Below are 27,968 nucleotides of genomic sequence, written 5' to 3'. Positions count from 1 at the left end.
CAAATCCCGCCTCCACCGTGATCAGGTTTGTGTGCGCCGCGGGTGCTGGGGGCTCGAGAACCGAGCGGAGCTGGTTGAGCCTTCAAAGTCCTAAAACGCGCGGCCGTGGGTTCGGGGTTTATTGATTGAATTCCGCCGGCGCGGGAGCCTCTGCAGAGAGAGAGCGCGAGAGATGGAAATGGACAAACGGATTCATTTAGAGCTGCGGAACAGGACGCCCTCTGATGTGAGCATTTGCCAAAAATATCTCTGTCGGTCCATTCTCCTACTTTGTGTGTGAGTGTGTCTGTGTGTGTGCGTTGCGGGGTGAGGCACTTTTTTTTTGAGGGGGGTAGCCTGGGAGGTATGGGTTTGGGGGTCGGACTGCAAATGAATTACAAGGTTGGGGGTTGCAATGCCATCCGAGCATGTTCCGGCTGCCGCCGCCGCTGCCCTTGGTGTGTGACTACCTGTGCGTGTGCTCCCGCGTGTGCGAGTGTGGGTGCGAGTGTGCGTGCAAGTGTGCACCCATCGGGGGCCAGCGGGCGCACGCGTTTGGGTCGGAGAGAATGAGGCAAAATGACCCTCTGAGCTCGCTGCTCCCATGACTCCGTCTGGAGGAAAAGATTAACGAGGGAGGAGGAGGAGGAGAGGGGCTGCCTCCTGGATTTAACAACAACAAAAAAGGGGGTTTATATTTTATAAATGAATACCCTCCTCCAGCCCCCTCCCGCGCCTTCCCCCTCCCTTTCTCTCTCCCTCGCGCACACACAATAAGTTTTGGGCTCCGCGAGTCCGGTTTAGTTTCTGATAAATGTGGGCCGAGGCCCCCAGGGAGAGCGCGTGGGGAGGGGGCTGCAGTGGAGTTGGGAATGGCTCGAGTTTAAAGTGCGTCTTCATTTCTTTGCAGTGATGAGGCGAGAGACGGGGGAGCCATATTTGTAACTTTGTAGTGTTCGTGAACGCGCCCTTTCTCTCCCTCCCTCCCTTTCTCTGCCTCCTTCCTCTCCTCCTCTTTCTCCCTCACTCTTTCCACCCCACCTTCGGGCCAGATGCTGATATTTCTTCCTTTCCTTAGGAAGGCAGGATAAATGGGAAGGAGAGGGGGAGGGATTTTCGAACGTGCGAAGGCACCGATAATCCCCGCGCCTCCCCACCTCGAGCGATCGCTATTGCAAGTTACCCAAAGGCTACGTCCCGGTCCCCCCTAGCCCCTGTTCTCTCCGGATGCCAGCCTTCGAACCCTGGTGTCCCCGGCAGGTCTTTCTCTAGGGTGGGCTCCTGGGCGACCACCTGGCTAATAAATGGGCACAGGAAACTTTGTCAGGACGCGAGCTGCCCGGAGCTGGTGCCCGTGGTGGGTATTGGCTGGGTCCAGATTGATGCGGGCATAGCGAACACGCAGCTTTGGGATGGGAGTTTGCCTTCCCGTCCCCGTTATTGATTGGGGCAGCGGCGGGAGTAGGGCCGAAGGAAACTTACATGGCTGGGAACTGGGAGGCTCAGCGAAAGCCCACCTCGAGGAGGAGGAGGACGAAGGCCAGGGTGGGTTACTCGAACGCTCGTTTTTTGTTTTTGTTTTTGTTTGGTTTTTTTTCTGGCTCCCTCTCGCTTACAAACAGTGTTTTATGCGAGTTGGCGGCTCTGCGGAGGAGAACCTGGGTCTGAGGCAGAGACGCTGGCCGACTCCTTTAGTCGCCCCTGGGGGGGACCAGGAGAACACCGGCGGGAGGGCCTTCGCTCCAGCCTTGGTGGCCAGGGTTCCAGAGTTAAGGGAACAGTGTGACCTGTCGCCCCTCCCGCTGGTTAAAACCCAAATCCCTGGCTAAGACAGGCCTTGCTTCCTCTTTTCTCTAGTTCCTCCCTGCAACCTGAGTGAGACTTTTGAAAACAAGATCCTTTTTGTGCCTCTCCCCATCATAACGCAGCTGTGGACTGTAGACGTGCAGTGCCTGATGGCGCGCAGGGCGGGGAGGGGGTGGCGGAGGGCGGGGAGGGGTGCCTGGCGGAAAAGGCAAGAGTTGCCTCGAACAATTTGCCGGCGACTTGCCTTTTTCTGGCCGGTTTCATCCTGGCTCCAACACCCGGCCGGAGGATTTGGGGGCTGGGTGTGGTGGTGGGGGAGGGGGCCCGGGCCTCGGTCTTCCCGCGTACTTTCCGGAAGCCCCCTGTGCGGACGGGGAATGGCGCCGAGCAGGGGGCCTGGGTCTCCGCGGGTGGCTGTGTGTGGGGACTCGGATCACCTGGCCAACCCCATCCACACTGCTGGCCAACTGGGAGCGAGCTAGAAAGCGGGTCGAACCGGCTCTTTAAACTTCCCCGAGTGTGTGCTGGGGGGAGGGGAGCGCGCCGAGCTGGGAGTGATTTCTCACGCTTCGCCCCCTCGCCACCCAGGCGCTCTGCCCACGCGCTTGCCCCGGGCCTCAAGGCCAGGTGGGGTTCAAAGTGGAGGGGGCACTTTCTGCACGTTTGGGGAGGAGGGGGAGAACGCTAGCTAATGAGGGACAAAAGAGGTGGGGGAGGAGGAACTATTTTTTTTAACGTCCTTAAGACAAACAGCGCCCGGACAGCGCCCCCTGCTCCCGTGCCCACCGCGCGGCCCTCAGGGTCCCCCACACACCCACCTTCCGAGCCTCTCCCAACTCTGGTCCGGGGGCTGGTGGCCACGCCGCGCCGCTGAAATAGGACGAGCAGCCATGTTTCCCGGGTCTCGCGCGGCCCGCCCCGCCCCTCCCCCATAGTGCGGCCGGCGCCGGGCGCGGGCCCTGAATGCGGGCCCCTGGCTCCCTGCGGGCTCTGGCGGGAGGGTGGCTGGGCCTGGTGCGGGCGGGCTGGGGCGTGGGCGCGTTAGTTGGCCCCGTGCGGGCCTTTGGGCGTCCCGAGCTGGTTTGGAGCTCGAGGTGTTTTATTTATTATTTCTTCAACCGCCAGGCCCACCCGAGGCCGAGTCCGAAGGGTGCCGAAGCGTTATTGGGGGGCAGGGGCGGCCGCCAGGGCCCTGCTTGCTTGTGGCACGACTGGCGGGCGCCAGGCTGCCATTTTGTCACCGCGGCTGTTGTCGCGGGGGGTGGGGGGGGGGCAGAACCTTGCGCCATTACCCCGACGGGCCTGGACGTGAAGGCAGCAGGGGGATCTGGCCCCGGGACCCTCGGATGTGGTCGGGGCCCCTGTGAGTGTTTCCTCCCTGTGCCACCGGCCTGAGGCTTTGCTGGGGCATAGCGATTGCCCTTGCACGGGGAGGGCGACGATCTTTAGTTCCAGCGCTCCCCCTACCCCCCATGGTACTCCCTCCCCCATCTTCTCTTCAGTAATTCGCCCTTCCTCCTGCAGGCGTTTAGACGTAGTTAAATGTGGCCCTAAGGAACTGATCGCCCTGGTGTTTATTCACTCCTCGGAACTGATGGCAGGGTGGGGGAAGAAATTGAACAGGAGGTTTCTTTTTTGGGAGGGAACACGCACGCAACTGTAGAGGCCCCCAACTGAAGCCAAGGACCGCAGTCGCTACCCGGGAGGGACGAGTTGTCGAGTAGTTGGGGAAACGCCCTCAGGCTGGGCTCTACGGGGAAGGTAGGTCTTGCTCCGTGTTTCAGGTGGGTGTTGCAGCGCCCTGCAGGCTGCTAGGGGAGTCCCCCTTCGTTCTTCTCTGACCTCCTCCTTTTATTTTTTCCAACGGGAAGGCAGCTACAGTAGCAAATATAACAGTAAATGGAAGAGAGAAGGGAATACGGTTTGCTTTTTAAAAAGTAAGCGATGTCTTTCTGCGGACTGCCTTTCTCTGGCTATTTACTGCAGAGGTAGACAAGGCGTCCTGTAGGTGGCATCTCTCTGGGACTTTTTAAAGCCGGTAGGATGCTGATAAAACACCTCACTGGTTAAACTGGTGTCTGCATAGAGACTAGCTTTCATAGCAGTGCTGGGCAAAGGCTGCCCCGTAAGCCAGATTTAACTTTGACCTTTGGAATACACTGCATGATGTTTTCCAGTCTGACTTACTACCTAATTGGGTTCAAGTAGCCTGATATTAATTCCAGTTTATGCAAGCTAACCAGGAATTCACAGGCAGAAAATTGAACGTGAGCTCGGGGTAGTCATGGTCAGTTATGTTTTGTTACTGAATTGCTGCTGCTGATGGTAGCTTTGAGTCTGGGGGCTGAGTCCACAGTGAATCTGGGTTCTGGAACCACACAGACCTGAGTTTGAATTCCCTCTGCCACAGAAAGATAATAAGGTAAGTTAACTTGCCTCTGTGACCTCAGGCAGGTCAGCCTAACCTACCTTTTTGAACCTTGGTTTCCCTACCTGGAGAACAGAAATAATAATCCTATTTAGTGAGTTAAGTGGCAAAGCTGGCTTGATCTAGCCCTCGGGTGCTTATTCTATGACAGTGTTACTCTCTGAGAGGTACGGGGGTGCCATGAGGCACAACTCTGAGCTCCTTTTTGGGCCAGAATAATAATAGCTAATAATAACAGCTAATGCAAACATTGTAGCCATGCTGTGCTTGGCACAGTTCTTAGTGGATTGTGCATATCAGTTAATTTAGTCCCCACAACAGCACTATGAGGTAGATACTCTTATTACTCTTAGGTTACACATGAGGAAATTGAAGACAGCTTATCACAGGTAGTCTGTACTCAACCTCTACTCAGCTACCTCTCCCGAAGCACCCTTTTTTGTTAAATACCTTAGGGAGGAGCTTTTTAGTTTCAGTGGTTTTGAAACACCTTATAAGCTGGTGAGTTTGCTGCCATTGCAGGTATGAAGACGGGAGAGCCTCTTGGTTGAACACGTTGATGGTGTGGGTCAGGACCAGCAGCTTCGTGGGTTGTCACGTTAAGGGGGAAGCCATGTGCTTTCTGGGTTTGGTTGAGCATGTCACCTCTGGTTAGGCTAAAACGACTCTGGCCTTTCAGGTGTTGGGAGATGTGTTTGGGGTAATGAGAAGACAGAAACTTGTGAGGCAGTGGTTTGTATGGGATCTTGGATGTAATGCATTTTTCATTTTTATTAGTCTCCATCTACAGCCAAAAAACAACAGAATTGTCGGGGACTAGTATGCTAATAACACCTCTCAATCCTCCCAACGACTCCTTCTGGGTGGGCCAAGCTCTGTGACATCCTGTCCTCCCTGTTGTGAGAGTGAGTCACCGAGGATGGCAGAGAGGGTTGCACGGTCCGACAGCAGGCACAACGCAGTGTTGGGCTCTCCTCCCGTTGTAAAGCCAGAGGCCCTTTAGTGGGACAGTAAGAACCTTGAAAGTTATATAGTCCATTGGGTCCCAAACGTGGTCCAGCACCAGATGCACCTGAGGAACCTGTTTTCGTACAGCGCCATGAGCTACGAATAATTGTGCAAATAAACACTGCACTCAGTTTGATGATATGGAACACTTAACTTTGAATTCCAGTTAAGTAAGGAAGGTAGTATCCCCCCACTCAAAAAAGAATTTTACTTATGCTACACCTTTGTTACAAAAATTATGCTTGTTATATATATTATTATTTTATCAATAAAAGAGTGGTGGAAATTTGTTTTCTTTCATGAAAATGCCTGTGTAGCACTGTCAGTTTTGCCTCTAGGTAAAGTGTACTATCTGGTTCTTCACAGAAAAAGTTTGGTGATCTCTGGTTTTAGTAGATTTGGGAGAGAGACCCTGGAATCTGGGTTTTGGAGTTAAATTTTTTTTTTTATTAAGCATGTGGCAAGCCGTTTATTTGGTTGGTGTTGTAGGGGGCTTTTCAAATCTTATTGTGTGTGCTCTTTAGTTTGATACCTAGTGGAAATCAGACTCAATCCAAGAAACCTGCATTAGAAGAGCAATTGCCCTTGCTACCCATTTAAAATTGAACGCTCCTACTATCCAGAGGTTCTGTGTAACCAGCTAAAACTCTTTATCTTGCATAATCAGAATATTTCAAAAGGCTTTTGCATATCTTGTAGTTAAATGGTTGCTCTTACATTTTAGATGTCTCCTCAGAGCTAGAAGGAAGGAGCTTTGAACTGCAACGGTTCGAGCTTTGAGGTCTGCGGAAAGTGCAGCATCCGTGTACCCAGTGGCTGGCTTCAGGCCCTCGAGCACAGAGCATTGAAAACCACAGATAATCCTGGAATCTCTTGTTTGGTCCTGCTGCTCTTACACCATTCATGCTTCCTGGGGAATAAACCAGCAGTAAAGTGGCTTTGAGTTTCAGAGCTCTTCTTTCTAACTCCAGCCTCCTGTGTCTGAGCTAATGAACAGAAGGAATGGACGTGAGGGTGGCCAGGTCTGGGGGAGAAGGTGCTAAGTCCAAGGGAACAAACCTCAGTTCCCATAACTGTGGCCTGTATTTTAAGGACAGCAAACCACAGACCCGGTTCCCAGTCTTAGCTGCTGCTGCACCACCAGCCTCTCAAGGTGACTTACTCTAGACTTACACAATCCTTATTTGTAACACAGGCACCTGATTGAGCTTTGAGGGCTGGTCATCCCAGAGCCTCAGTCCAAATTAATCATACCACATTGAAATAGAAACTTGGAGCTGTTGGTGATCCTTTGTGGAGAGTGTATGGGATACTCATCAGACGCCTCCTTTCCACTGTGCCTGCCCTCCCTACCTCGGTGTAGTCACTTAGGAAAGGAGCAGGGAACTTGTGGCTGAGTGGTGATGAGCCCTGGTACAGTGAACTTGGCCCAGTTGTTTGCCCTGAATTCTAACTTGGTAAAAAGGAGGCTCGTTACTGTGGTATCCAGAGAGGGCACTCCTTTACAGAAAGATGTTTGCGGCCATGCCCTCCCCTGCCCCTGTTCTGCCCTGCCCATTCCCTGCTCTGGCTAGTTCTAGTCTCCTAGAAAGTGCCCTCCACTAGTTCCCATCACCACTGCCGTCCTGCCACAAGTAGAGAAACATGGACCTGACTCTGACTCTTAACCTTACGTTGAAATACAATTTTACAACAAATGATAAATACCCAACAATGATGTTTTCATTAAAGAGATGGTGTCTGGCAAGGATGGAGAATTGTGAAGGCATCTGTTGTTCAGAACTTCTCGTTTAATAAAATTTGTCGAAAGAGATGCACAAAGCACCCGTGGCCCTGGGCCACCTGCCCAGACATGGAAGCAGCCTCCTTGTATAGAACCAGTTGTCCTGATATTTGTTAATTCCAAGTCTGTAAACAAGATACAGTGTCTCCGTTCTGCCACACCAGGTCCTGTTCTGTGCCTACTGGGCCACACCCTGCAACCCCCGTGGTTTCGCTCAAATTTTGGTTTAGCGCTACAGCTGCCTTGTACACTCATTTTATCTTCTCCTTTACCCAGACTTGCTCCAGGCATCAGATCTAAAGGATCAGCTTACTGGACTCCACTGTTTTTTACTCTAATGTGGAATAAAGTCAGGGCTGGCTTTCCCAGAAGTTATTTGCATTTGGAGATTACAGTTTGGTGAGGAAATTACCAGAAAGTTATTAGAGACTTTGACTTGAGTGCTGTTCTCAGCTTTGCTGTTAACTACCTTGGTCTATGTCGTTCAGCTGCTTTAGGTCTCTGTTTTCTTCACTCTGAAGTAGGGGTGTTGAATGAGACCGGGGGCTTTCAGACTTTGTAATCCCCACAATAAGAAGTGTTTTACCCCACTGCCCAGTGAGCGTATGCAGACCTGCTATTTGAAAAACTGAAAGCAAGCCCCTTACTATGTGTAAAACACACTATCTGTTTGTTGGAAAAAGTGTGCTGGCTTTGACCCATAAATTGATTTCATTACTTGTTAGTGTTTGAAAGACATTTAAAAGAGAATATTAAGGTTCTTTCACACTCAAGTATTTATTTTGTGGTTTGATGGAGAGAATGCCGTTTGCAGCATTGCGAAGGTCAGTGATTTCTCCTGCTTTTAAGCCAGCTTATCTCTCAGTCCCTTTTTTTAAAATTTCAGACTGCTCTCTCCCTTCTAAGTCTTTCTCATGGTGTTAGGGAGTCATTACTCTAAATTCCTACCCTGGCTGGATGCAGTCTGGGGTTGCTCGTGGGTCCAGTGGCCCTAAGTCAGGCATGTTCCTCCGCCCCCTTCTCTCTACGCTCATTGCCCATTGCCCTCCATCATTTGGTGTCCTGCACACTTGCAGGGTGCCTGGGGCTCCCACCTTTATTTACCAGTGAGGAGGAGGAAGGTTGTAGAGGGAAGAGTGCACTGGGCTGCTGCCACCACCCAGACTGCTGGGCGTTTCATCCTGTCCCTCCCACCGCCCACCCCAACCCCCCCATTTGGCTGTGGCACTTGGGCAAGCAAACCCCTTCACCTCACAGCGCCTTCCTTCCTTCCTTGTGTGTGTAAAGTGACGATGTGGTTGTACCTACACACGGTCTCTGGCGCACAGTGAGCACTCAATAAACGGTATATGTGTTGTTATGGTTAGTTCTGTTAGAACACCATAGCTGGCATTCACTTAAAAATAAACTTCACGTTATCAACAGACACATTATATATATAAAAGTTACATTTGTTTCAATGGGAAAAGAGGTTAGAAGCTATAGATTCAAAATTGCTAGAAGTTATTTTTCCCTACAAGCAATTCAGCAGTAAATTTGTTGCTTCTAGATGTGTTTTATAACTATTCCGTCCAAACAACGTGGCGCAGCCCCAGCGTTGGGTCACCAGGTTGTTTCTGCTGAGGATAATGTCACGACTTGCCCCTCTCCTGGGCAACTCCTTTTGTCACTGCCCTCAGCAACTATTCTAGACTCTTCTCAAACTGCCCACTTACTTTCTCAAACCTTCCCCCCCACCTGCCACAACCCCCTCCCTCAGAGAAAATTGAAACCTCCTGGTTTCCAAAGAAATTACTACACCAAGTCTGTACCCAGCTCACCTGTCCTTTGGGTCTCGTCCCTGCCTGCTCTCTTCCTTCTGGGCACCTAGCCACTCTCATGTGAATGCTGCTCTGGTTGGAGTGTTTCTCCCATCCCTAAGCAAATGGAAAAACTCCCTCAATTCTTTTATCTCATTGCCGAACCTCGTGTCTCTTCCCTTTTGCCTGCAGCTTGGTGAATTGTCTGTAGCGACCTCCTGCATTCCCTGTTGCCTACCCTCTTCAGTCTGGTGTGCTTCCTAACTAAATAGCTTCCAAAACCCCAGCAGCCTTCACTGTCTTCTCTTGTGTGACTCCTCAGCAGCAGTATTTACACCCTGACCTTCATGATACCTTCCCTCTTGCCCCTCCCTTTCTCTGGTCTTTCTCCTATAGCTCTGGCTGCTCCTCAGTCTCTGGTGGCCTTTTGGCCCTCTGTGGCCATGAAATACTAGACTCAGTTACACCTGGGCCCTCTTTTTCTGTATTCCCTCCCCACAAAGGCTTAGCCTCTGTCATCAGTGGCTGCTGTTTACTAGGCACAGGACTCACCTGATATCTCCACCTGAGTATCCTCAAAGCACCTCACATTCAGCATATTCAAAGGGGGAACCATGACAGTGGAGCCTCCTCCATCCCCCTCCTAACATGCACACACGTGATCCTCTTTCTATCCACTACAAGTTCTGTCAACTCAAAAGTACTCTCTACTGCTTGCCAACTAATTTCCCTGCACCACAGCCCCCTGGAAGCCACGCTTGAAACTTCAGCCAGAATACTCTTACCAAAACACAGATGAAATCGTGTTACCCCATACTTAAAATACACCGTTGTTCTTAGGATAAAGTCCAGACTCCTTAGCAAAACAACAAGGTCCTGCGTGGACTGGCCACTGTTAGCCTCTTCCTCCCATCTTTTCCCTTGCCCTGCTTCCTGTTGTGCTGGCCTCACTCACTCACTGCCTTTCAGTGGCTCAAATCTACTCCAAGCTGTAACTGCCACCACCACCTACTTAGCATGTAACCATCTTTACCATCTCCTTCATCCTCCACCCCTCCTCGGCTCTAGGTCTGGTTCCTTTGTTAGAAAACTCTTACAGAAATTACCTTCAAAGTGCTTCAGATTGCAATTATACATTCCTGCATGTGAGTGTTTTAATTAGCATCCCTCCCCCTGCTTAGCTGGTAAGCTGCTTGATTTAAAGGACCTGTTTCTGCTTTGCTCTGTGTATCCTCAGAGCACAGCACTGTACTTGGCTCACGGTGGGCATTCTAGAAGTGTCAGTTGGATGAAGAAGCCGTGTACTTGCATGTTCTTGTCATTTTTATCACCCTCTCTTTGGTAAGCCAAGCACTGAGCTATTAGCTCTCCACTGAGTGGGTTGGGAGCTTTTGCCACTGGGTGGGTGATTTCATATTTTTTCAGCCCTGTGGTCTTCAACTTTTTCCAAGTTTTACATCCCATAATAGTAAAAAATTTGAATCTGAGGCCCAGTATGTTTACCATTTAGTTAGGGGTTATTCACATACCTATATATAAATATATGCAAGTCATAAAACAACACTAAAAAGTAAGGGGAAGTTAAAAGATACTAAAAGTCCTAATATTTTCTTCCTGGATCCCAGTGGATTGTTCTTGGGTGATCCACTTAGGAGACCACTGCTCTAATCAGTTGCTTGTTTTATTTTTAATTCGGTCATGAAAGTTCATGCTATATAGGAAATGCCTGTACCTTACCAAGCTCTCTTTCCTTATTAAGATCTTCCCAGCCCTGGTGTGTGATGGGTGGGAGTGGATAGCATTCTTAACCCTTCTTTGAAAACCGGGGGAAATCCGATGATCTGCCTGAGATCCCCAGCAAATCAAGTATCCGTTCCTGCGTGTCAGCTCCGTGCTGCACGGTTAGGCTGTGTGTACAGATCTCCCCTGCCCCCTTCCCACCAAAGCTCCGTCAGGTTATCCCTTAGGGTCCAGCAAAGGCCAGATGTCTGGAGAGGCCCAGACATGGCTGAGGTGAGAGGATTCCTTCTGTAGACCTCTCCTACTTACGTATCCTCAGGCTGGGAATAAGTGAAGGACAGGACCAGCTTCAGGCTGCAAAAGCAGGGATGGAGAGCCTGAGTGAAGCTGGAGCCTGCAGTGTTTGTGTGAGGCATCTTAGTAAAGTGGTGTTGGGACGTGGCAGTCACAGGTGTCTAGAAGGACTGGATCGCCAGATTCCACTGCCTCCTGCAGAACTCACAGGAGAGAGTGTTGGGGGAGGGGGGGAGAGAGAGAAAGGGTGGGGGTGATAAGATGGTTGAGGCAAGATCCTGTGATGGTAAAATTAAAGAGATTACTTTCAAGGGCATGCATCCCAGGGAGGGACTCAACCCACATTATGTAACCACCTTCACCTTAGCTATTGGCCTCACCAGCAGGCACAAGTGATGTGACTGGAGGGAGGGGTGAAGGGAGACCACTTTCACTGGCAGGGCCTGCTTCCAGCGTGATGCATGGAGGTATATGTTCAGTCTGCTAGTTGAGGATCTGTGTCACAGACTGAATTTGTTGAATCCAGTTCCTGTGTCCTGGGCTGGGGGGAGTGGGTCACAGAAAGGTGGTGGTGGGCTTGGGGGGATGCTGGAGAACTCAGCCCACAGATGGGGAAAGGTGTGTGGTTAGGGAGGCAGATTGCAACCGCAGCTGTATGTTGGAACCACAAGGGGAGCATTTTAAGAAATTCCCAGGCTCTGCCCAGCTAAGGAATCCTCTCCAAGGGTGGTGCCCAGTCTGTATTTTTAGAAGACTCTGAACGAGGCTCTGAAGCACAGTTGGGAGCCACTGCAGTAAGGCAGGTGCAGAAGTTTACAGCAGGTAGGAAGAAGAAAACTAAGTAGAGGTAAAAGGAGAGGAAAATGGAACAAGGAAAACAGGAAATAGGAAAGAAAGGTGAAGGACTTAACCTACTGGAGGCAGGGAATCTGGTCTTTGGCCTGGCCACACAATTCACATACATGCACATTCCTGCTCATTACACTTGTAATTTCACATTTACCTGTATTTCATGAGGCTGCTGCTGGAGTGTTGAGCAAGCCTGGACTTGGTCCATCCTTGATTTTCAGGGGATTGGGAAGCAGGTCAGTGGGCCTTCTCTAAGTCAGGTGTGGTGGGCAGTGCCCAGGAGTAGGAGCTCCACTGCTTGAAGACACCTGGCAGGTACCCTCTCTGAGCCTCAGTTGCCTCATCTGTGAAATGGTGACTAACAATACCTGTTTCTGGGGGGTGTTGTTAGGACTGGAAGAAATGATGTTTGTGCCAGGTGTGTATTGTGGACAGCCCCTGAAGGTTAGTAGATTCTAACCAGTCCAGGCTTGAACAAGCTGTTTGGACAGGGGGAGCCAGTCTGTCTGAAGGAGGCCCCTTCCTAGGTGTCTGAGCTTGTGTATGGTAGGAGCAGTTCTTGGGGGAGCTGTCTTTACCTGCCCCAGCAGGAGGCCTCACTTGGAGCTGCTAAAGCAGGTGGGAAGGGGTAGGAGGGGCCCCAGGCAGGAGGCAGAGCCCCCATATTTGAGGTGGGGCTGGAGTAACATCTCCCTAGATGTGGACTTCTCCTGCCCTAGGGTCTCCCTTTCCCATAATAGCCTAACGGTTGGGGTTCTCTGCCTGGCTAGCCATTTCTGGATCCTGTTCTCTGTGCCAGTAGCCCCTCCTGCCTCTTAGCATACCTCTTGGTTGCAGAACTCTGTCTGCCCCTCCCAGGCCTTTGTCTTTCATTCAAACGGCTCCTGAGAAGTCTCCATCTCCAAGAAGTCAAGAAAGGGAGCAAATTGTGTCCTTCCCACGTGATGTAAAGATGAAATCCCAGGACTTCCAGGTCATGCCGTAGCATTCTGTCAACTAATTCTGGTAGCACCTCACTGGGGTGTGCACTGTGGCTTCACTCGCCATTGGGTTGGTCAGTGCCTCTTTATCCCCCCTCTGGAGGGCAGTGGGGAGGGCCTGCAGAGCCCAGCACAGCTCCCCTGCAGCTGGGTGCATCAGGAAGGCTTTGTGATGACGTCATCTGGTTTCCAGCCTCCAGCCTGGCTGCCTGTGCAAAGGATCTGTCTGTTCTGGCACAGGGACCTGTTCCATATGGAGGGCCAGGGACTGGCCATCACACTCACCCAGGGCGTTCCTTCACTTCTGTACATCCCCCCTTCTTCATGGAGTTTTGGGTACACCCTGGGTGTGGCCTGCGAAGAGTGGGCAGGCGTGTACTTTAGCAGAGCTCCCCAGCTGTCTCTCTCGTAGGCCTGAAGAGGCCTATCTGCAGAGGTTGGCCTGCTGCCATAATGATTGGTTCTGCTTTTTTTAGCCCCCTTCCAGTTTGCAGCTCTGTTGCAGACATGCCCTTATGTGTTCTGTTGGCACGTTTAGGTGTGGTCTGTGAGTCTGGGGAGGCTTCTCTTAGAGTAGGGCCTTCCAAGGCTGCTGTTTGGGGTGGGGGTTAGAGGAGCAGGCCTGGGAGCTGAAAGGGAATGCTGTTCTCTTAAAAGTGAAAGGGTACTTGGTACACTTCAGGCCAGGCAGCTGGCCTCTGTAGGTAGATACTCAGGAGTCTTCCCTCAGTTAAGGTGGCCAGTGTGGTTATTGTGTAGCCTCTACAGGAGAGGGTTGGATATGGGAGAGAAGCACCTTCGAGTTTGACCAGTGGCCGTAGACTCCACAAGGTCTAAAAGGTGCCCACTGAGCCGTAAACCAGACCTGTATGGGTGCATGCCTTGCCAGCCCCAGGATGCTTATTACAGCCGCAGGTGTCCCTGATGGTGCGCAGCACGGCCTGCTCGTGTGTGATGTTAATCTGAGTTATGAGGGTGATTTCTGCAGATAGGAAATTTTGTTTCTACACAGATACTGCATTCTTCACAAATTGAAGATTTATGGAACCCTGTGTTGAGCAGGTCTATCAGTGCCATTTTCCCAACAGGCTCTTAGCGTCTTATAGCAATGGAGTATATTTTAGTTAAGGTATGCACATTTTTTTAGACATAATGGTATTGTACACTTAATAGACTACAGCATAGTGTAACTGTAACTTTTATATGCCCAGGAAACCAAAAAATTCATGTGACCCACTTCATTGCGATTCTTGCTTTGTTGAGGTGGTCTGAAACCGAACCTGAAATATGCCTGAGGTGTGCCTGCATTGGTTAAATGCCTGCTGTATGCCTGGTTCCGCTCTCTGCGTTCTGCATATAACTAGCACTGGAATAAAGGGGCACATCATCTGTACTGCCTGTTGAGGGAGACAGTCAGTAAGCCAACCCAAGTCAAACTGCTGGTAGGTAGGTCCCATGAAGACAAATCTGTGTTAAAGGGGTTGGGTGATCCAGGAATGCCTCTCTGAGGAGGTGGCATTGAGCAAAGACTTGAGTAATCTACACTGGACTTCTAGCCCCCGCAAACCAGAACCTTAAGTATCTCTCTGATCAGTAAGTACCTGTGAATCATCTGCTGATGAGCAAGCCAGGCCCAGTGAGGTTAAGATTCGAATTCCTGAGGTGATTAATAGGAGAGTTGAAGTGACACAAAAGAGGGACAAAATATAACTGGCCAGTATTCTGCTCACCAGCTTAGGTATTTCCCCTGGCCAGCTGACCCTCTGCCTTTTCATCCCAGAATGTTTTATTATCCTCTTTAGACTCACACTTTGAAAAATTTATACTTCTAGATTGCATTTATTAACAATGATAGATTTATTTTCTCACTTATGGCTGGGTGTGTTGTGGGGCAGAAATGTTAAACATAGCTGTAACTGTCAGCTCTCCAAGCAAGGGCTTAACCCCCCCCCTGGAGCTGATCTTTTGCCTGCCTCGTTAGAGATAGGCCCAGTTTTGATAACCACGGGCGCTCGCTACCTGTCACAGTGGGATTCTGTTGGTCTTTTTAAAATGGCAGTTTCTTGGAGGGCCCCCATTGCTACTTTGGATTCCAGCTTTCAGTCCCTCCCACCTAGTTTGAGGGTCCAGATCATTTGGGTGGGCTAGGGAGAGCCTACTAATACCTCTGACCAAAGATGGGGAGGCAGGACTAAGGGCCCTCGGGGCTTATTTGATGGGGAGAAGCCCACAGTTAATTCAGGCCAAAAATCCAGCCCTGACCCACCTCTTCCAGGGACAAGGATGAGCTTTAATTGGTTGATGGTTTTCATCTACAAGCAGGTGTCCCTTCATGAGTTTGAAAGGAGCTTCTGGTGAAATAAGACTTCATTAATTAGACTGTTAAGGAACTAGCATCCCATTATTATGGGGGCTGAATAATTTGATGCCTACTCTTCTGGTTTGAGCTTCTAAAGGGAAGGCACTAGATGTTCATCTTTTTACTAAATATTGAGAAAAGGTAGTATCTTTTCTATGTTTTATTTTTAACTATTGAATGTCTATGTGCCAGACACCCTATTTATTCTTATTTAATCAATACAGAAATACTACAACATGAGTGGGATTATTCCCACTTTAAGAGATGAGGGAACTGGGCTCAGAAAGCTAGTTAAGTAATTAGCACAAGGTCATGTAGTACTGAGGAGCTGTGCTTGGGTGTGAAGCCAGGTCCTCGACCTCCGAGCAATACCCAGAACTTGGAATCTTCACTTTGACCTCCTGCCTTCTCCCAGCCACTTAGGGGCTGCTGGTAATATGGAAATATGGAAGTAGTCTGGACTCCTGACTCCCATTTCTTTTCTCTGTCATAAAACCTGCTGCATTTGTTTCCCTAGGAAAGCAGAACAGATGATGCCGAAATTTCCAATTTTAAAAAATGTTTTATTTTGAACTCGAATGCATATTAAAGTAAACAAAATAAATGTGAGGTCCAGTGATTTTTCTCCTTTGGATTTTTTCCCCTGTAAATGATTATTTTACACTGTCAGGGGAAATCCCAGTAAAATCCACTTTTTACTGTGCCTGCCCTTGCCTTTTTGTGCCAGGGCCCGAATGAATGTGTCTGGGTTTCCTCTATGACTTGCTTCGCACACGAGGGCTTGTACACGCTGATGCAAAGCATGCCCGGGGTGCCTTGGAGGCACTAAAAGGTCTGGAAAGTGGGAGAAGGCCAATCATTTTCCAGTAAAAGTAGGCTACGACATAATTAGGGGCTTGGGGTGCTGGAGTGTACTCCATAAACCAGCAGCAGTGTATTCCAACCTGTGAGAAGAGTCGTGGAGCAGGTACGGTGATGCCGTGCAGCTTTGCCTGGAATACCTCGCTGCCCTTGCCATCAGCAAGATGCCCTTCTGGGACAGGAATTAAGTTCATCAGTTATTGATCGCCTACTGTGAGCCTTGCATCATGCTAGGTAGTTAGTAAGCATTACTCTTTTTGATCCCCTGGGTCAAAGTATGGCTGCCCATTTCCAGACAGAATCAGATGGCCTTCGAGGCACCTGAACTAACTGCACCTGTGTATTGTAGCAGTCCCTTCTGCTTGTTTCTCCAAGATTGGACACTGGGGGCAAAGGGCAAGGGTACCTTTATCATTGGATCCCCAGTGCCTGGTGCACTGGCGTTTGGTAAGTTCGGAGGAGTATTTATTGAATGAGTGGAGGGTGAAGTAACTTGCCCACATAGGCACAGCAGTGAGTCCATTAGATCGGAGGACTGCGAGGCTCTATGACTGTGCCCTTGTGGGTCAGAAGTGGGATCTGATTCCAGCTTCTTGGTTAATAAGCTAGGCGAATGGGAAGTGACATAAGCAGAATTATAGCAAAAGATTGGAAGCAACACAAATAGCCATCAATAAGGGACTGGTTAAGGAGAGCGACGGCACATCCATACACAGTGCAAGTAAGAAACAAGGATGACTTGTTGTGTGCCATAACATACGAGCTCCAGGGGGAAAGACAAAGCAGGGATCTGTACATAACATTCTAGTTGGGGTAAAAGGGAGAAACATAAGATCCTGAATTTGTTTTTATATCTGTAAACAAACCCTGGTGGGATGGTTAACTGAATGGGGTGGGAGGGAGAATTAACTTTATTTTGTACTTTTGGATTTTGAAACCATGAGAATGCAAGTGTTACTTTTTAAAATAATTTTTTCTAAATAACAGAAGTGACTTTGGACCAGTACTTCCACTTAACTGGGCAATTGGATTAGACCCCTACATTGCATCAATTGGATTAGATCGGGGATGTGGAGTGTTGTACATGTTGGTATACTGTGTGCCTCTGGCGTTTGTGGGCTTTTTCAGGAGACCGTGATCCTGTCCTAGGATGGTGGATAGTCCCTTCCTTTGATGACTGGGACCTGGATCAGCTCAGGCTGTTTGAGAAAGTCTGGGGTGGTACAAAGAACAAGGAGCCTTCTGCAGAGGTGACAGGCCTTGTTCCTGTCCCCATTCCTGGGACTTTATCCTCTGAGAACCCTGCCCCGATGTGACTCAGTTGGTTCTTCCCCCAAAGTGAAAGATTACAGTGGAGAGAGACTGTTCTGGGGTGTTCTTGCAAACTGCAGTTTCATAGGAAGAAAAAAATGACAGAATGTTTTCCCAGATTATTTTTAATGCTTTTCAGTTCAGCAAACATTTATTGAAAGCTACATGCAAGGCAGTGTGGGGGAATCAGAGCTGCATAACACCTCTCTCTGCTTTCTGGGGTGTAAAGTCTTTGGTGAGAAACTTACTAGTAAAATTTCTCCCCTGCCCCCTCCAAGATAGCAGTTTACCTCCTCTGATCTCACGGAGACCATGGGATTAATAAGAGTTCTCTCCATTTTACAGATGAGGAAACTGAGTCTCGGTGAAGTCTTAACCAAATTCACAGTTCCTAAGTGGTAAATTCCAGGGCCAAACCAGATTTTTCTGACTACTATACGTGCACCCAAACACTCATAATCAACATTCTGCCATAGGAAATTTCCCAGCGGTGTGGCCCATTTCTCCCTGGAAACATTGGGTGAGCGCAATCCTGAATCAAGCTGCTTTTCTTTTCCTTTAAGGAAGGGCAAGGGGAATCCCAGGTTATGGTTGGGACTTAGATTTTACCCTTTTTGCTGTGGTCCAAATTTTACCCTTTTTGCTGTGGTCCAAACAATGCTAATTTCATAGCCAGTGAAACTCACCACCCTACCCACTGTCATAGCAGTTGTTCCAAATGCATGAGAGACAGCTGCCTTCTTCCCACCCCATTCTCAAACCACCACTCCCTTTCCTTCCTTTCTTCCACAAACTGTTGTTGCCACTTGCCCTCTTAGCTATTCCCCAGAAGGGCCAGGCACACTCCCCACTCTCAGGATCTCTGCCTTGCCTTTCCCTCCGCCCAGAAGGCTCCTCCTTGGGGCCACAATCAGCCACTCAGAGCAGTGTTTTAGGAAGATTGGCCAGGATTTACCCCGCCCCCGCTCTCCAGGCCTTCCTCTTCAGTCTCCTCCTGGCTTTTCTGTTGCATGGGGCCAGTGCTGTGGCTCTTACTTGGCTTCAACTCCCCACTGAAAGCTCAACTTTGAATAGGCTTTCCCTGGCCACCCTTTCTAAAGTAGTGTCCCTTGTTACTGTTGGCTGTCCTCCCCTTTTTTCTTGGTAGCACATATATATATTTTTTATGTACAGCTGTATACATTTATTAGTTTATTATCTTGCTCCCCCAACTAGACTGTAAACCCGGGAAGCCAGGCACCTAGTTTTGTTTACTGCTATAGCTCTAATGCCTAGCACGGGTGCTCAGCATCTAATAGATACTGTAAATATTGTTGAATGAATAGAGGGAGCCTGTGGCCTAAATAAATACACGTCTTTAAAGAGGAAAGAATTAGATCACGGCATTGTAAGAGAAGGAAAGACCCAAGGCTTATTTCTTTGCATTGCCTCGTCATACAGTATTACTCATTTAATAATCACTCGGCACTGTTTATTTGGAAAGTTCTTTGCATACAGTCACTTAGTAGCCTCCAATCCCAGCACTTTACAGGGACAAGAAGCTCACTAATTTTTTTTCTTTCTTTCTTTCTTTTTTTCAGAGCAGCCATTCTTTTGTGGGAAAATGTAATAATTTAAATACCTCTTATATTTTATTTTGGGCCCCAAACTACCTCTTTGTAATTCTCACACACTGATCTTGGCTCTTGAGCCACCAAGGAGCACAGAGCAAAGGTACTCTATTTGTATATGACACTCCTCACATAGTTGGAGAGAGACAGCTGTCATGGTTCTCCCCGCCCTGCAGCCTAACGTCTCCAGTCCTTCCGTTGCTCCTCCCGTGTCAGTTTGCAGCTGCCTTCCCACTCTGGTTGCCTTCCTCGAGTTTGTTCTGCTTGAAGGTTCAGAATTTGAGGTTTGGTACGACTAGGGCAGAGTGTTTTGGGACCCTGAGGCAGTAGCGTTGTGTCCATCCCACTTGTTTCCGTCAGCACGGCCCAGGCTGGCCTCGTCTGTGTTGCCTGCCTTGGCAGGGGTCTCCTTCATGAGCTTCTGGTGAACACCGATATCATTAGATTCTTTTTTACAGTGTCTCCAGTTGTCGAGCCCTTCCCTGACTCTTGAAGAATTCGAAAGATGGTAAAGTTTTTAGTTTTTAGCTTTTGGAGATTAAAGCAATTGTAGATCAGTGAATGACAAATTGTATTTTTAAAAAACAGTGAAGATAGGTAAAGTTCTACCACCAAAATGCAGGTGAAGAGGGTGGAACTTGGGAAGTAACGCAAAACCTATAAATCTCGTAACTTCCTCCTTTCTTCGCTCTTCTTGACTGCCTGTGTCTTTTCTTAGGTCTGCCTGTCTCTCCTTCTTTCTCCCCTGTATCATTCTTCTCTCCTTCCTTCCGGCAGCCCCCTCACTTCTCCATTCCTTCCTTGTGCTCTCTCACTCCATTGCTTTCCATTTTTCCCCTTGCAGTTACTAGATGCATGGAACTGACATTTACTTTTTAGCATTTCTTACACTTCCATCTCCAATACTTTGACCATAAGCGTTTAATTTACAGACTTAGGCAGGTTGCACGTAGAGAATGTCTCGAAGGGGAGAAAGAACTGAGGTTAAATTGCTTCTTATGTGTGACCGTTGGCTGATTTGTTTATTGGCCTTGGACAGAAGGAACTGTCAACCTCTAGCCTTAGGTCCTTTTGCATGATTGGTTTCCATTTTTGCCCAAATCAGCGGTTTCTGATTAGTGGTTGGACACTAGGGCCTAAGTGCAGCGGTGTTTGCTCTGTTTCTGTCACTGTCAATGCCACTGTCATTTTGGGTAGAGGTGGCAAGGAAGGAGGCTGAGGTCGAGGGTTTCATCTCTGAGGCCACTCAGCCTTTCCTCCTTGTTCTGCACGCCAGCTCCATGGATTAAGTGTGGAGGCAGGGAGGAAACCAAGTTCACGCATTGGGGCTCTTTTTCTGACAGCTGTTTTCTTTTTCCTCCTCTGTTTCCTTTCGCTTTAAGAAATTCACTATGGAGAGGCCTGTAACTTAGGGGAGTGAGCACTAAGTTTGGAGAATTGAGACGGGCCCAAGGTTTGATTCCACAGTGGACTAGCTCTGACCTTAAGTGAATCACTGGGTTGTTCAGTTGCCCGAGAAACTAGATGGGGTCCCTTAATTCTCGGAAGCGTTTTTAAAAAGCTAGTTGGAAATTCAGCAGAGGCCTCACTCTGAGGCTGTGGAAAGTGTCTCGGCCTCCAAGTCTGAGTGGTGTGGTATCTTAGGTGGATTATCGTGGTGGGCTGGGCTGCACAGAAGTTTTTAACGACTAGCTCATGGATCTCTGAGGAGTAGAACTGAGGAAATGAATTAACTTTTGATTTGTAGGCTATTCTTTCACTCAGGGACCCACAGGGAGTGAGTACTTGGCAAGGTCTGTACCACACTCATGGCAGAGACCCTGGGCTGTGCCCCCTTTTCAGACCCTGCTGACCCAAGGACTCTGGTGGGGGTCTCTGCAGCAGATAACCCCAGCTGTCCACAAGCTGCCCCGGCCCAGCCACACTTAAATCCTTGAATCTGCTTTTCGGAGCCAACATCAGTGGTATCTCAGTCACCAGGGACAGAGGCCTGGGAAACCATTTCAAAACTATTTTTGTTGACTTGCCCAAGAGTGGAGTTAGTGAGGCACTTTGCTTCAGAAAGTGAATAAGGGGTTGGCTTTTGCCCGCCCCCACTCCTTCCCCTCCTCCAGCTTGAGTGACCTGTGTTTACTGAAAGCCAGCCCCTCTGGGCAGAGCACCAGGTGGACACTGAGGCCTCGGACCTCAGCAAGGCTGTGTTTGAAGGAGAGACAGTAGGAGTAAAGACTGCCAGAAGCCCTGTGGCTGAGCAGCAGCTCTCAGAGGGTCCTGGTGGACAGGGACAGTTTCCCTGGGAGGGATGAGGTGGGTAGAATTCCAGTTGTCTGTGGACAGAGGTAAATGAGATGATGCCTGGGGAAGCACTTTTTAAACTGTCACATGGGGAACAAATTCCAGGTGGTATCCCTGTGTTTGCAGCAGGTCAGGGAGCCTGGCAGGGGGGTGAGGTGGACACAGAGTACCATTGGAGGGAGCATGGGCACTGGTCGGGGGGCATTGCTGGTTGGAGGGCTAGAAATCCCTCTGGATTTGCACTTGATCCCCACGGCCATTAAAGGCTTTGGGAAAGGGAGTGATGAGCCACAATCAGCCACTCAGAGCAGTGTTTTAGGAAGATTGGCCAGGATTTACCCCGCCCCTGCTCTCCAGGCCTTCCTCTTCAGTCTCCTCCTGGCTTTTCTGTTGCATGGGGCCAGTGCTGTGGCTCTTTAATGAGGTCATTGTGGATGGTGTAGGGTTTTTTCCTTTTTCTTCTTTATGAACTGCAGGGTTGTTGAGCAGGGAATAGCCCCTGCCAGTGGAGTGCCTCTCTCTGCTGCCTTGTGAGGTGACCGACACCACACGGGAGGAGGCCACACTTCCACGTTTGGGACCCACCACCTCAGGCCTCTGGGGGTTGTTTTTGTGATTCAGGTGTGTTTCAAGAGACTGCATGATTGACTTTCACATTTCAGTAATTATCGGGATAATTGCCCTGTGTCCTGGATTTCCTTTCTGGCATCCCGTAGCGATGGGTCCTGGACTTCTTAGCCCATGAAGTCTCCCACCTACTCTTGGGGAATAGTGACTGACATGTGAACTGCAGAATTTGGGAATCAGAGGAACGGCATCTCTGCACTCAGACCCCGCGGTTCAGTATTGTGGATTAGGGGACCGCTAGAAGCCCAGAGAGTGGGCATGACTTCGTCAGGGCCCACAGCAAGTTAGTGGCAAAATGGGCACCAGAGTCCAGGTCTGACTGCTTGACAAATGTCCTTTGCACTGTGCCTCCTTGCTTCTGTCCCCCTTTCCTTCTCCTGGTCACCATTCACACGCCATCTGCTGGGACCAGTGTCTTCACTGGACTGTGCTTCCAACTCCTGCTTCTTCAGACCTTCCAGCACCTACGGAAGGTAGAAAGGGGCAACCACTTCAACGATGCAGCCTGCTAGATTTTTCAGTTGATCATGTCATTTACCCGTGCCAAAGCTTCATCCCTCTCCCTCTCTGAACTGCTCCCCACTTCCTGACTCCCAGCCAGCCTTCTGGGCTTACTTTCCCCTGCTTGAGAATTCTTTCCTTCACATGCTCTTAAATCAGGCAGTGCTAGGGCAGGGTGGGCAATCAGGGAAAGCTTCCTGCAAGGTGTGGAACTGACAAGCCCTTGAAGTGAAGTAGACTGGCTGTGGAAGGGAGGGATGCTGGTCAAGGGGAGGAAAGCAAAGGTGTAACATGAGGGGGAGAGTCCCAGACTAAAATTCACAAGCTAAATAGGCCCAGGCCACAGGTCCCACACGCGCTGGGGCCAGTCCTGGGGTGGTTACTGCCCTGAGTTCCTTCTGGCTAGAGGAAGCATCTGCAGTGGAACCCGCTCCTCTGTCTTGGTGAGACGGACACCACGTCCTCCCTACACCCACCAGAGGAGGCAGGAAGCTGGTTCCAGGTGGCAAGGGAAGCCAGTCACAGGGTTTATGTTAATGCAAGCCCTCCCCCAGCCAGCTCGCAGCCTATTAGCCTGTCCAGCGACAGCTTAATTACCACTGGTGCAGCGCACTCAGGCTTGCGGTGCGTGGTTCCCTAAAATAATAAGGATGGCGTCACCGACTTCCCGTGGCCATGTGCTTCCACCCGTGCCTCCAGAGCTCTATTGTAGGCAACAGATGAAATCCAGACACTCCGATGCTTTTTTTCTTGGAGAGATTTTTTTTTTTTTAACTAGTGTGGGGCCTTGCCCCTTAGTTAAGATTTTAAAAGATCTTTAAGAGGTGTGGACACCCAAGTCTTAGCTACCATTAGGGCTGCAGAATAGCCTCCTGTTAGCGGGAGCTGAAAGCTGCATGGATGATCCCAGGTCTCCCACTGGGGACATGGTCTCAGATGAGAACGGTGGTCGGTGCACACAATGCAGCAGGAGAATCACCCAGCCCAGGGTTCCTGGGCTCTGGGCCAGCTCTGGACCTTGTTTCTTACTCTTGAAAAAGAGAGCCAAATTAGACCAGCATTTTGCAAACTATGGGGCATGTTTAAAATTTTTTTAATGTAACAGAAAAGAGTAATTTTAACAGGGTAGGTTTTGATTCACTGTGTATGTCTACACGCACACGAAAACGTGTGTGCTGAGTCAAGGTATAAGCATACTTCTTTTACTGTGGGTTGTGGTCAAAAAGCCACTGACCCAGATGATCCCAAAGGCCTTTCTAGCTTTCGAAATGTCTGACTTTTCTCCCAGAGCCTGACTTTTCCCGTAGAACCCCACTGATTTTTGCAGGTTTCATCACACTGTGACTGAAGCAAAACTAGATTTTATGGTTAAAATGACAAAATCAGAAGCATTTATCACTCTAATCGAACACCTTTGGGAAGAAGCCCATTTCCCCTCTGCCTTGATGTCTCAAACAGTTTGGCCTTCCAGCTAGAAATCTGCGACAGGGGATGGCCCATTTAAACGCTGACCTATTTAAAACCCATGAGCACCAAAAAAACACGGGGTCAATTTGATTTGTCTTCTTTTCTGTGCAAGGCTGGAACCTGAAAACTAAATTGGTCAGGGACTGACAAGGTTGAAACCAAAGCTACAAATATTTATTGAATTCTTGCTCGGTGAAAAAACAAAATCAAGGGTTGAGGTTGGTGGAGAAAAACAATCAAAACAAGGTGTGGGTGTAAAATCAAGAAGGGTGTGTTCTGGGCACACCATCTTAATTCTCCAAAGTATTAAGAGGCCTCGTATATTCTGTGAGGACGCCTTGCAAACAGCTGAGGTGACTCTGATCGATCTCCTGGCCTGCCTTTGTTTCCCTTATTGTCCCTCAACAGGGGACACAGCAGTAAAGGTGACTATGGATCCAGGGGGAGGAAAGTGTTTTTTTCCCAAAGCTGGAGATGCTCTGACTACCTTATGCCATTCAATCCAGCCCTAGGTGATAGGCACTCGAGTCACTGGAGAGGTGAGGTGAGCTAGCAAAGGGAGAGAGTGGATTGGAGCCAGGTTTGTCTGGACTCCAGAGCCTGCCTTCTGTCCACCTCTCCACCTTGCCTCAGGAGGTGCTGGGGAATGAAGAGCAGTTCTCACCAGAGCTGCTTTCTGGTTCTGGCCTTCAGAGGGCTCTGTTTTAGGCCCAAGCTGTCCACTTAAATCAGGGCCAACTTCCCAGGCACGTGACATGCGCAGTCACACAGGGCCCATGCTTAGAAGGCCCTCCTCTCTCGGGTTTAATGCACTGCTGTCACTGCCTTGGAATTCTTCATAATTTTTGAGCAAGGGGCCTCACATTTTCATTCTGCACTGGGCCTTACAAATGATGTGGCCCATGCTGGCTTTGATACAGTGTGTCCCCTTTCCTGGTCTTTCTAGGTCCTCTCTGGGATGGAGGAATTTGAAAAAATGGAGTTTCAGCCTCAGGCATACTGCCTGGCACACTGGACTGTGGTTGTTTACCAGCCGCCTGTCCCCTCCTAGCCAGCCACCACACCTCCCGCTCTCTGTTGCCTTCCTGTCCTCTCAGCGTTTGCTTAGGTGAACAGTGTCGCAGGAGTGCCCTGTCTGGAGAGAGGGGTATCTTGTGGGCAGAGCACTGGGTCAGGTCAGGAGTGTGCACAGTTGGCCTGCCTCCTAGGGGCTTGTGCTTGTCTCGGGGATACCAGATATACAGAAAAACATGGCTGCTGCTTATGGAAGGTAGGGGCCGCTCAGCTTGTCTTGGACCAGTTACATTGTAAATTTCATGGTGATTTGACTTACACTCTATGCTCCGCACCTAGTCTTGAGCCTGGCACCATAGACAGGACATGGGTTAAGTAGTTGTTCTAGTGTCCACTCCCCACTCACTAGGCTGATTATGGAGGGCAGTCCCTGACCTCTAGGAGGATCACACGATTAAATGATTCATGTGGCAGCTGCCCTTGGTGCCCTGGGATGCCCAGAGCTGGGTGGGGGGAAGGCCTCCTGGGGAAGGGGCCCTTGGGCAACGATTGAGGGGCCCCAGAGTAATGAGATTGGAGGAAGTGGGGGGAGGTTCATAGTGGAAGGCCTTATAGGTCAGTTTAGGAACTTGGAGTCCCCCTCCCCCAGGCAGCAGGAAGCCAGGAATGTTTTTAGGCTGGAGTTTGCATTTTATAGGTTAAACAGGTACCATCCCCTGTCTACAGAGGCAGAACCTAAGATCTTGGGGGTAAAGTCAGGGTTCATTCAGCCAGCCAGCCGGGTCCTTGGCCTCCAGTCGAGCCCTATTCCCAGTAGTCCAATATCTCCGCTGTCCCAGAAGCCCCATTTGGGAGCAGAGCGGGCTTACAGGGACTTACTTGACTGTGACCAGGACTGCAGTGGTGGGAACACAGAGAATAGTCAAGTTGGAGCTCTCCACAAAGACATGATTTCATAGTTTAGAAATAGCCAATGGTTTGCTCCTCAGATAACAGTGTGTTTGTGTTGATCAAGGACCTTTCTGCTCCCATTGGTGAGAAGCGGCTGCTGCGTTCTTGCTTTGGCAACAGGTTTTCCAGGAAATACTGGAGCCTGGCAGTCTGACTTCTAGGGAACTTCTCAGTGCCCAGCTCACATCTCCCGGGGGGCCGAGTGTGGATGTTCAGTCTTCTCTGGGGTGTTGGCACAAGGCACGAAGCATAGGATCCTGGGTAGGTTTGATGTTGGGGGGTTTGAAGAGTTCCTGACAGAAGCAGTGTTGTCCCAGTTGTTGGACTGGAGAAGGTAACCACATGCAGATATTTTTAAATGGCCAGTGGAGTTGGGAGTGAGTTTAAACCCAAAGTACAAATTTTTAGGTTAATTTTAACTTTACACTTAGCTCACACCCAGGATTTGGCAGGAGGAAATGGGCATTAAATTTCTTTTCTCTCTTCTCCTCTCCTCTCTCCTCTTCTCCACCTCTCTTCCCTCCCTCTCTCTCCCCTCCCCTCCCCTCCCTTTCCCAGAACACTCCTTGGCTGTCAAAGGGATGCTCTCTTCACAAGGGTTTAGAGCATGGTCACCAAGCAGAGACAGGAGGAAGCAGGTTGGAATTGCAACAGTTCAGAGTGATTTAAGGAAATTGGGGCGAATCAGGGGGTGTGAAACATAGTAGCCTGTCTCTGTTAGGGAGCTCTAATGTTGAAGGCAGGGGGTGGGCAGAATGACTTCAGCTATCGGGCTGGTGTTTTTGTTTTCTCCTGTTTGGTCCATTTCAGACATGTCACAAGCCGCTTACCTGCCATCCCCAGTGTGACACATAACCCCACAAAAAAGTAGTGGATTTCCCCCAGTGTGGTTTGGGCTTTTTGGTGATATTATCAACCTGGGGTCTAAGCCTGGACCTTGCCCCTCTTCTTTCATCTCACCCCAAACAGTGCTGAATTCCCGCCGGGAAGAAACTGCAGAAACCCGGGGACCTTGCAGGTCCTGCAGACCATACCACAGGCTCCCCTTCCCAGTGATTGGAAGCAGCACCTTGCCCCTTGGGGAGATCTCCGCATCCGTTCTCCCTGACTTCAGCCTCATCTGCTTGAGGGCTGGGTTGGGTTTTGTGCTTTTGTTACTGAGGAAGTGTAAACAGGGTGCGAGCTGCTGGGAGAGGTGGGAGAGGCCCCCACCGGCTGGTGGGGCTACAGGGGAGCAGGTGGCCATCAGGGCAGCTTTTCCGATTGAGTTGGAAGTCCGGGAAAGCCTGTGCCCTACGTTTGGGAATGTCAGAGAACTCATCAGGAGCCAACACTGACCACCTTGGTCCAGTAGACACATTCCCGGCACTCGAGCATAGGTAGGTGGTTCTGATGTGGCTGTAAGATGGCTGAATGCCCCATGGAGATGTTGGGAGGGGCAGGGTAGCTGAGCCATCGGGAGTAAAGCATGGTAAAGTGTGCCTGCTGAGGGCTCAGGAAAGATCCCGTGATTATTATTAATGAAAGTGGTAGCAGTAGTAGTTACTTGCATATTGGTCCGGAGAGGGAGGGCCACCTGTTTGGGTGCGGTGCTGGACCTGACCTCTCTGTCTTTGGGGACTCCTGGGCAGCATTGTGCTGCTCTGGGAAAGAGGTCAACTTCCAGGAGGAATTCCCTTGACTCTCCAGCACCGCCTCCCCCATCTCTGAGGCCTTCTCCTGGACTAAATGGCCATAAGAGGAGAAACCCTTCACCCTGTTAGAAAAACCACATGTCTGAAATCTTTGAGGGTATCTGGATTGGAATCCCTTCTCATATTTGCCTTTCTTTGGTGGGGCTTAAAGAACTCTCAGGGCCTTCCAAGGAAACAGTAACTAAAAAAAAAAACAGTGGGCCCTGTGACTCCCGTGCTTACTGCAGACTGAAGGAGGGTCCTCCCTCCCACAGTGCTGTTGATCCCCTCCCTCTGCTCAGCTCCCCTGAGGCCTGGCTTCCTGACTCTACACTGATTTCCTGCCCTAGGAAAGGATTTATTCCCAGAAATTCTTGCCACTGACTTTGAGAAGGTGGCTTGCTGGACATCTGTCCTTTCCTGGGGACTGAGAGAGTGGGAGAAGACAGGAAAGGCCTAAGGAGAGGTGGGCGCTGGTGTCTGGGCCCAGAGCTCCCTAGCTGTGAGAAATTAATGCCTTTCCTTGCAAATTGCTACTATCCTGTGCTGAGCTGCAGGCCGCTGGGTCCCAGATGTGCCCTGCACTCCCCTGGTCTGCCAACCAGCAAGAGTGGACTGAGGAGCGCCACCACA

General features: G+C 49.8%; 1 protein-coding gene and 1 long non-coding RNA gene across 3 annotated transcripts in view; both read left to right on the top strand.

Moving 5' to 3' along the window:
- The first annotated feature begins 96 nt into the window (after positions 1-96).
- ANP32A (acidic nuclear phosphoprotein 32 family member A) overlaps positions 97-27,968 on the top strand; it is a 37,624-nt gene continuing 9,752 nt past the window's right edge. The window contains exon 1 of one of the 2 annotated variants that reach the window (XM_024567681.3): positions 97-226. In XM_024567681.3, the coding sequence (XP_024423449.1) occupies positions 173-226 (54 nt within the window). In that variant the 5' untranslated portion in view covers positions 97-172. Of the gene's footprint in view, positions 227-1,400; positions 1,525-27,968 lie in introns of those variants that run through there. The other variant, XM_024567680.4, reaches the window with a different exon arrangement.
- On the top strand, positions 3,155-6,158 carry LOC123480493 (uncharacterized). Its single transcript, XR_006656523.3, has 2 exons — positions 3,155-3,546; positions 5,946-6,158. It is a non-coding gene; the product is annotated as an uncharacterized lncRNA (long non-coding RNA).

Source organism: Desmodus rotundus, chromosome 7, assembly GCF_022682495.2.
Source record: "Desmodus rotundus isolate HL8 chromosome 7, HLdesRot8A.1, whole genome shotgun sequence".
Taxonomy (NCBI): domain Eukaryota; kingdom Metazoa; phylum Chordata; class Mammalia; order Chiroptera; family Phyllostomidae; genus Desmodus; species Desmodus rotundus.
Note: the sequence above shows the minus strand (reverse complement) of the source record. Positions and strands in the feature narration are given on the sequence as shown.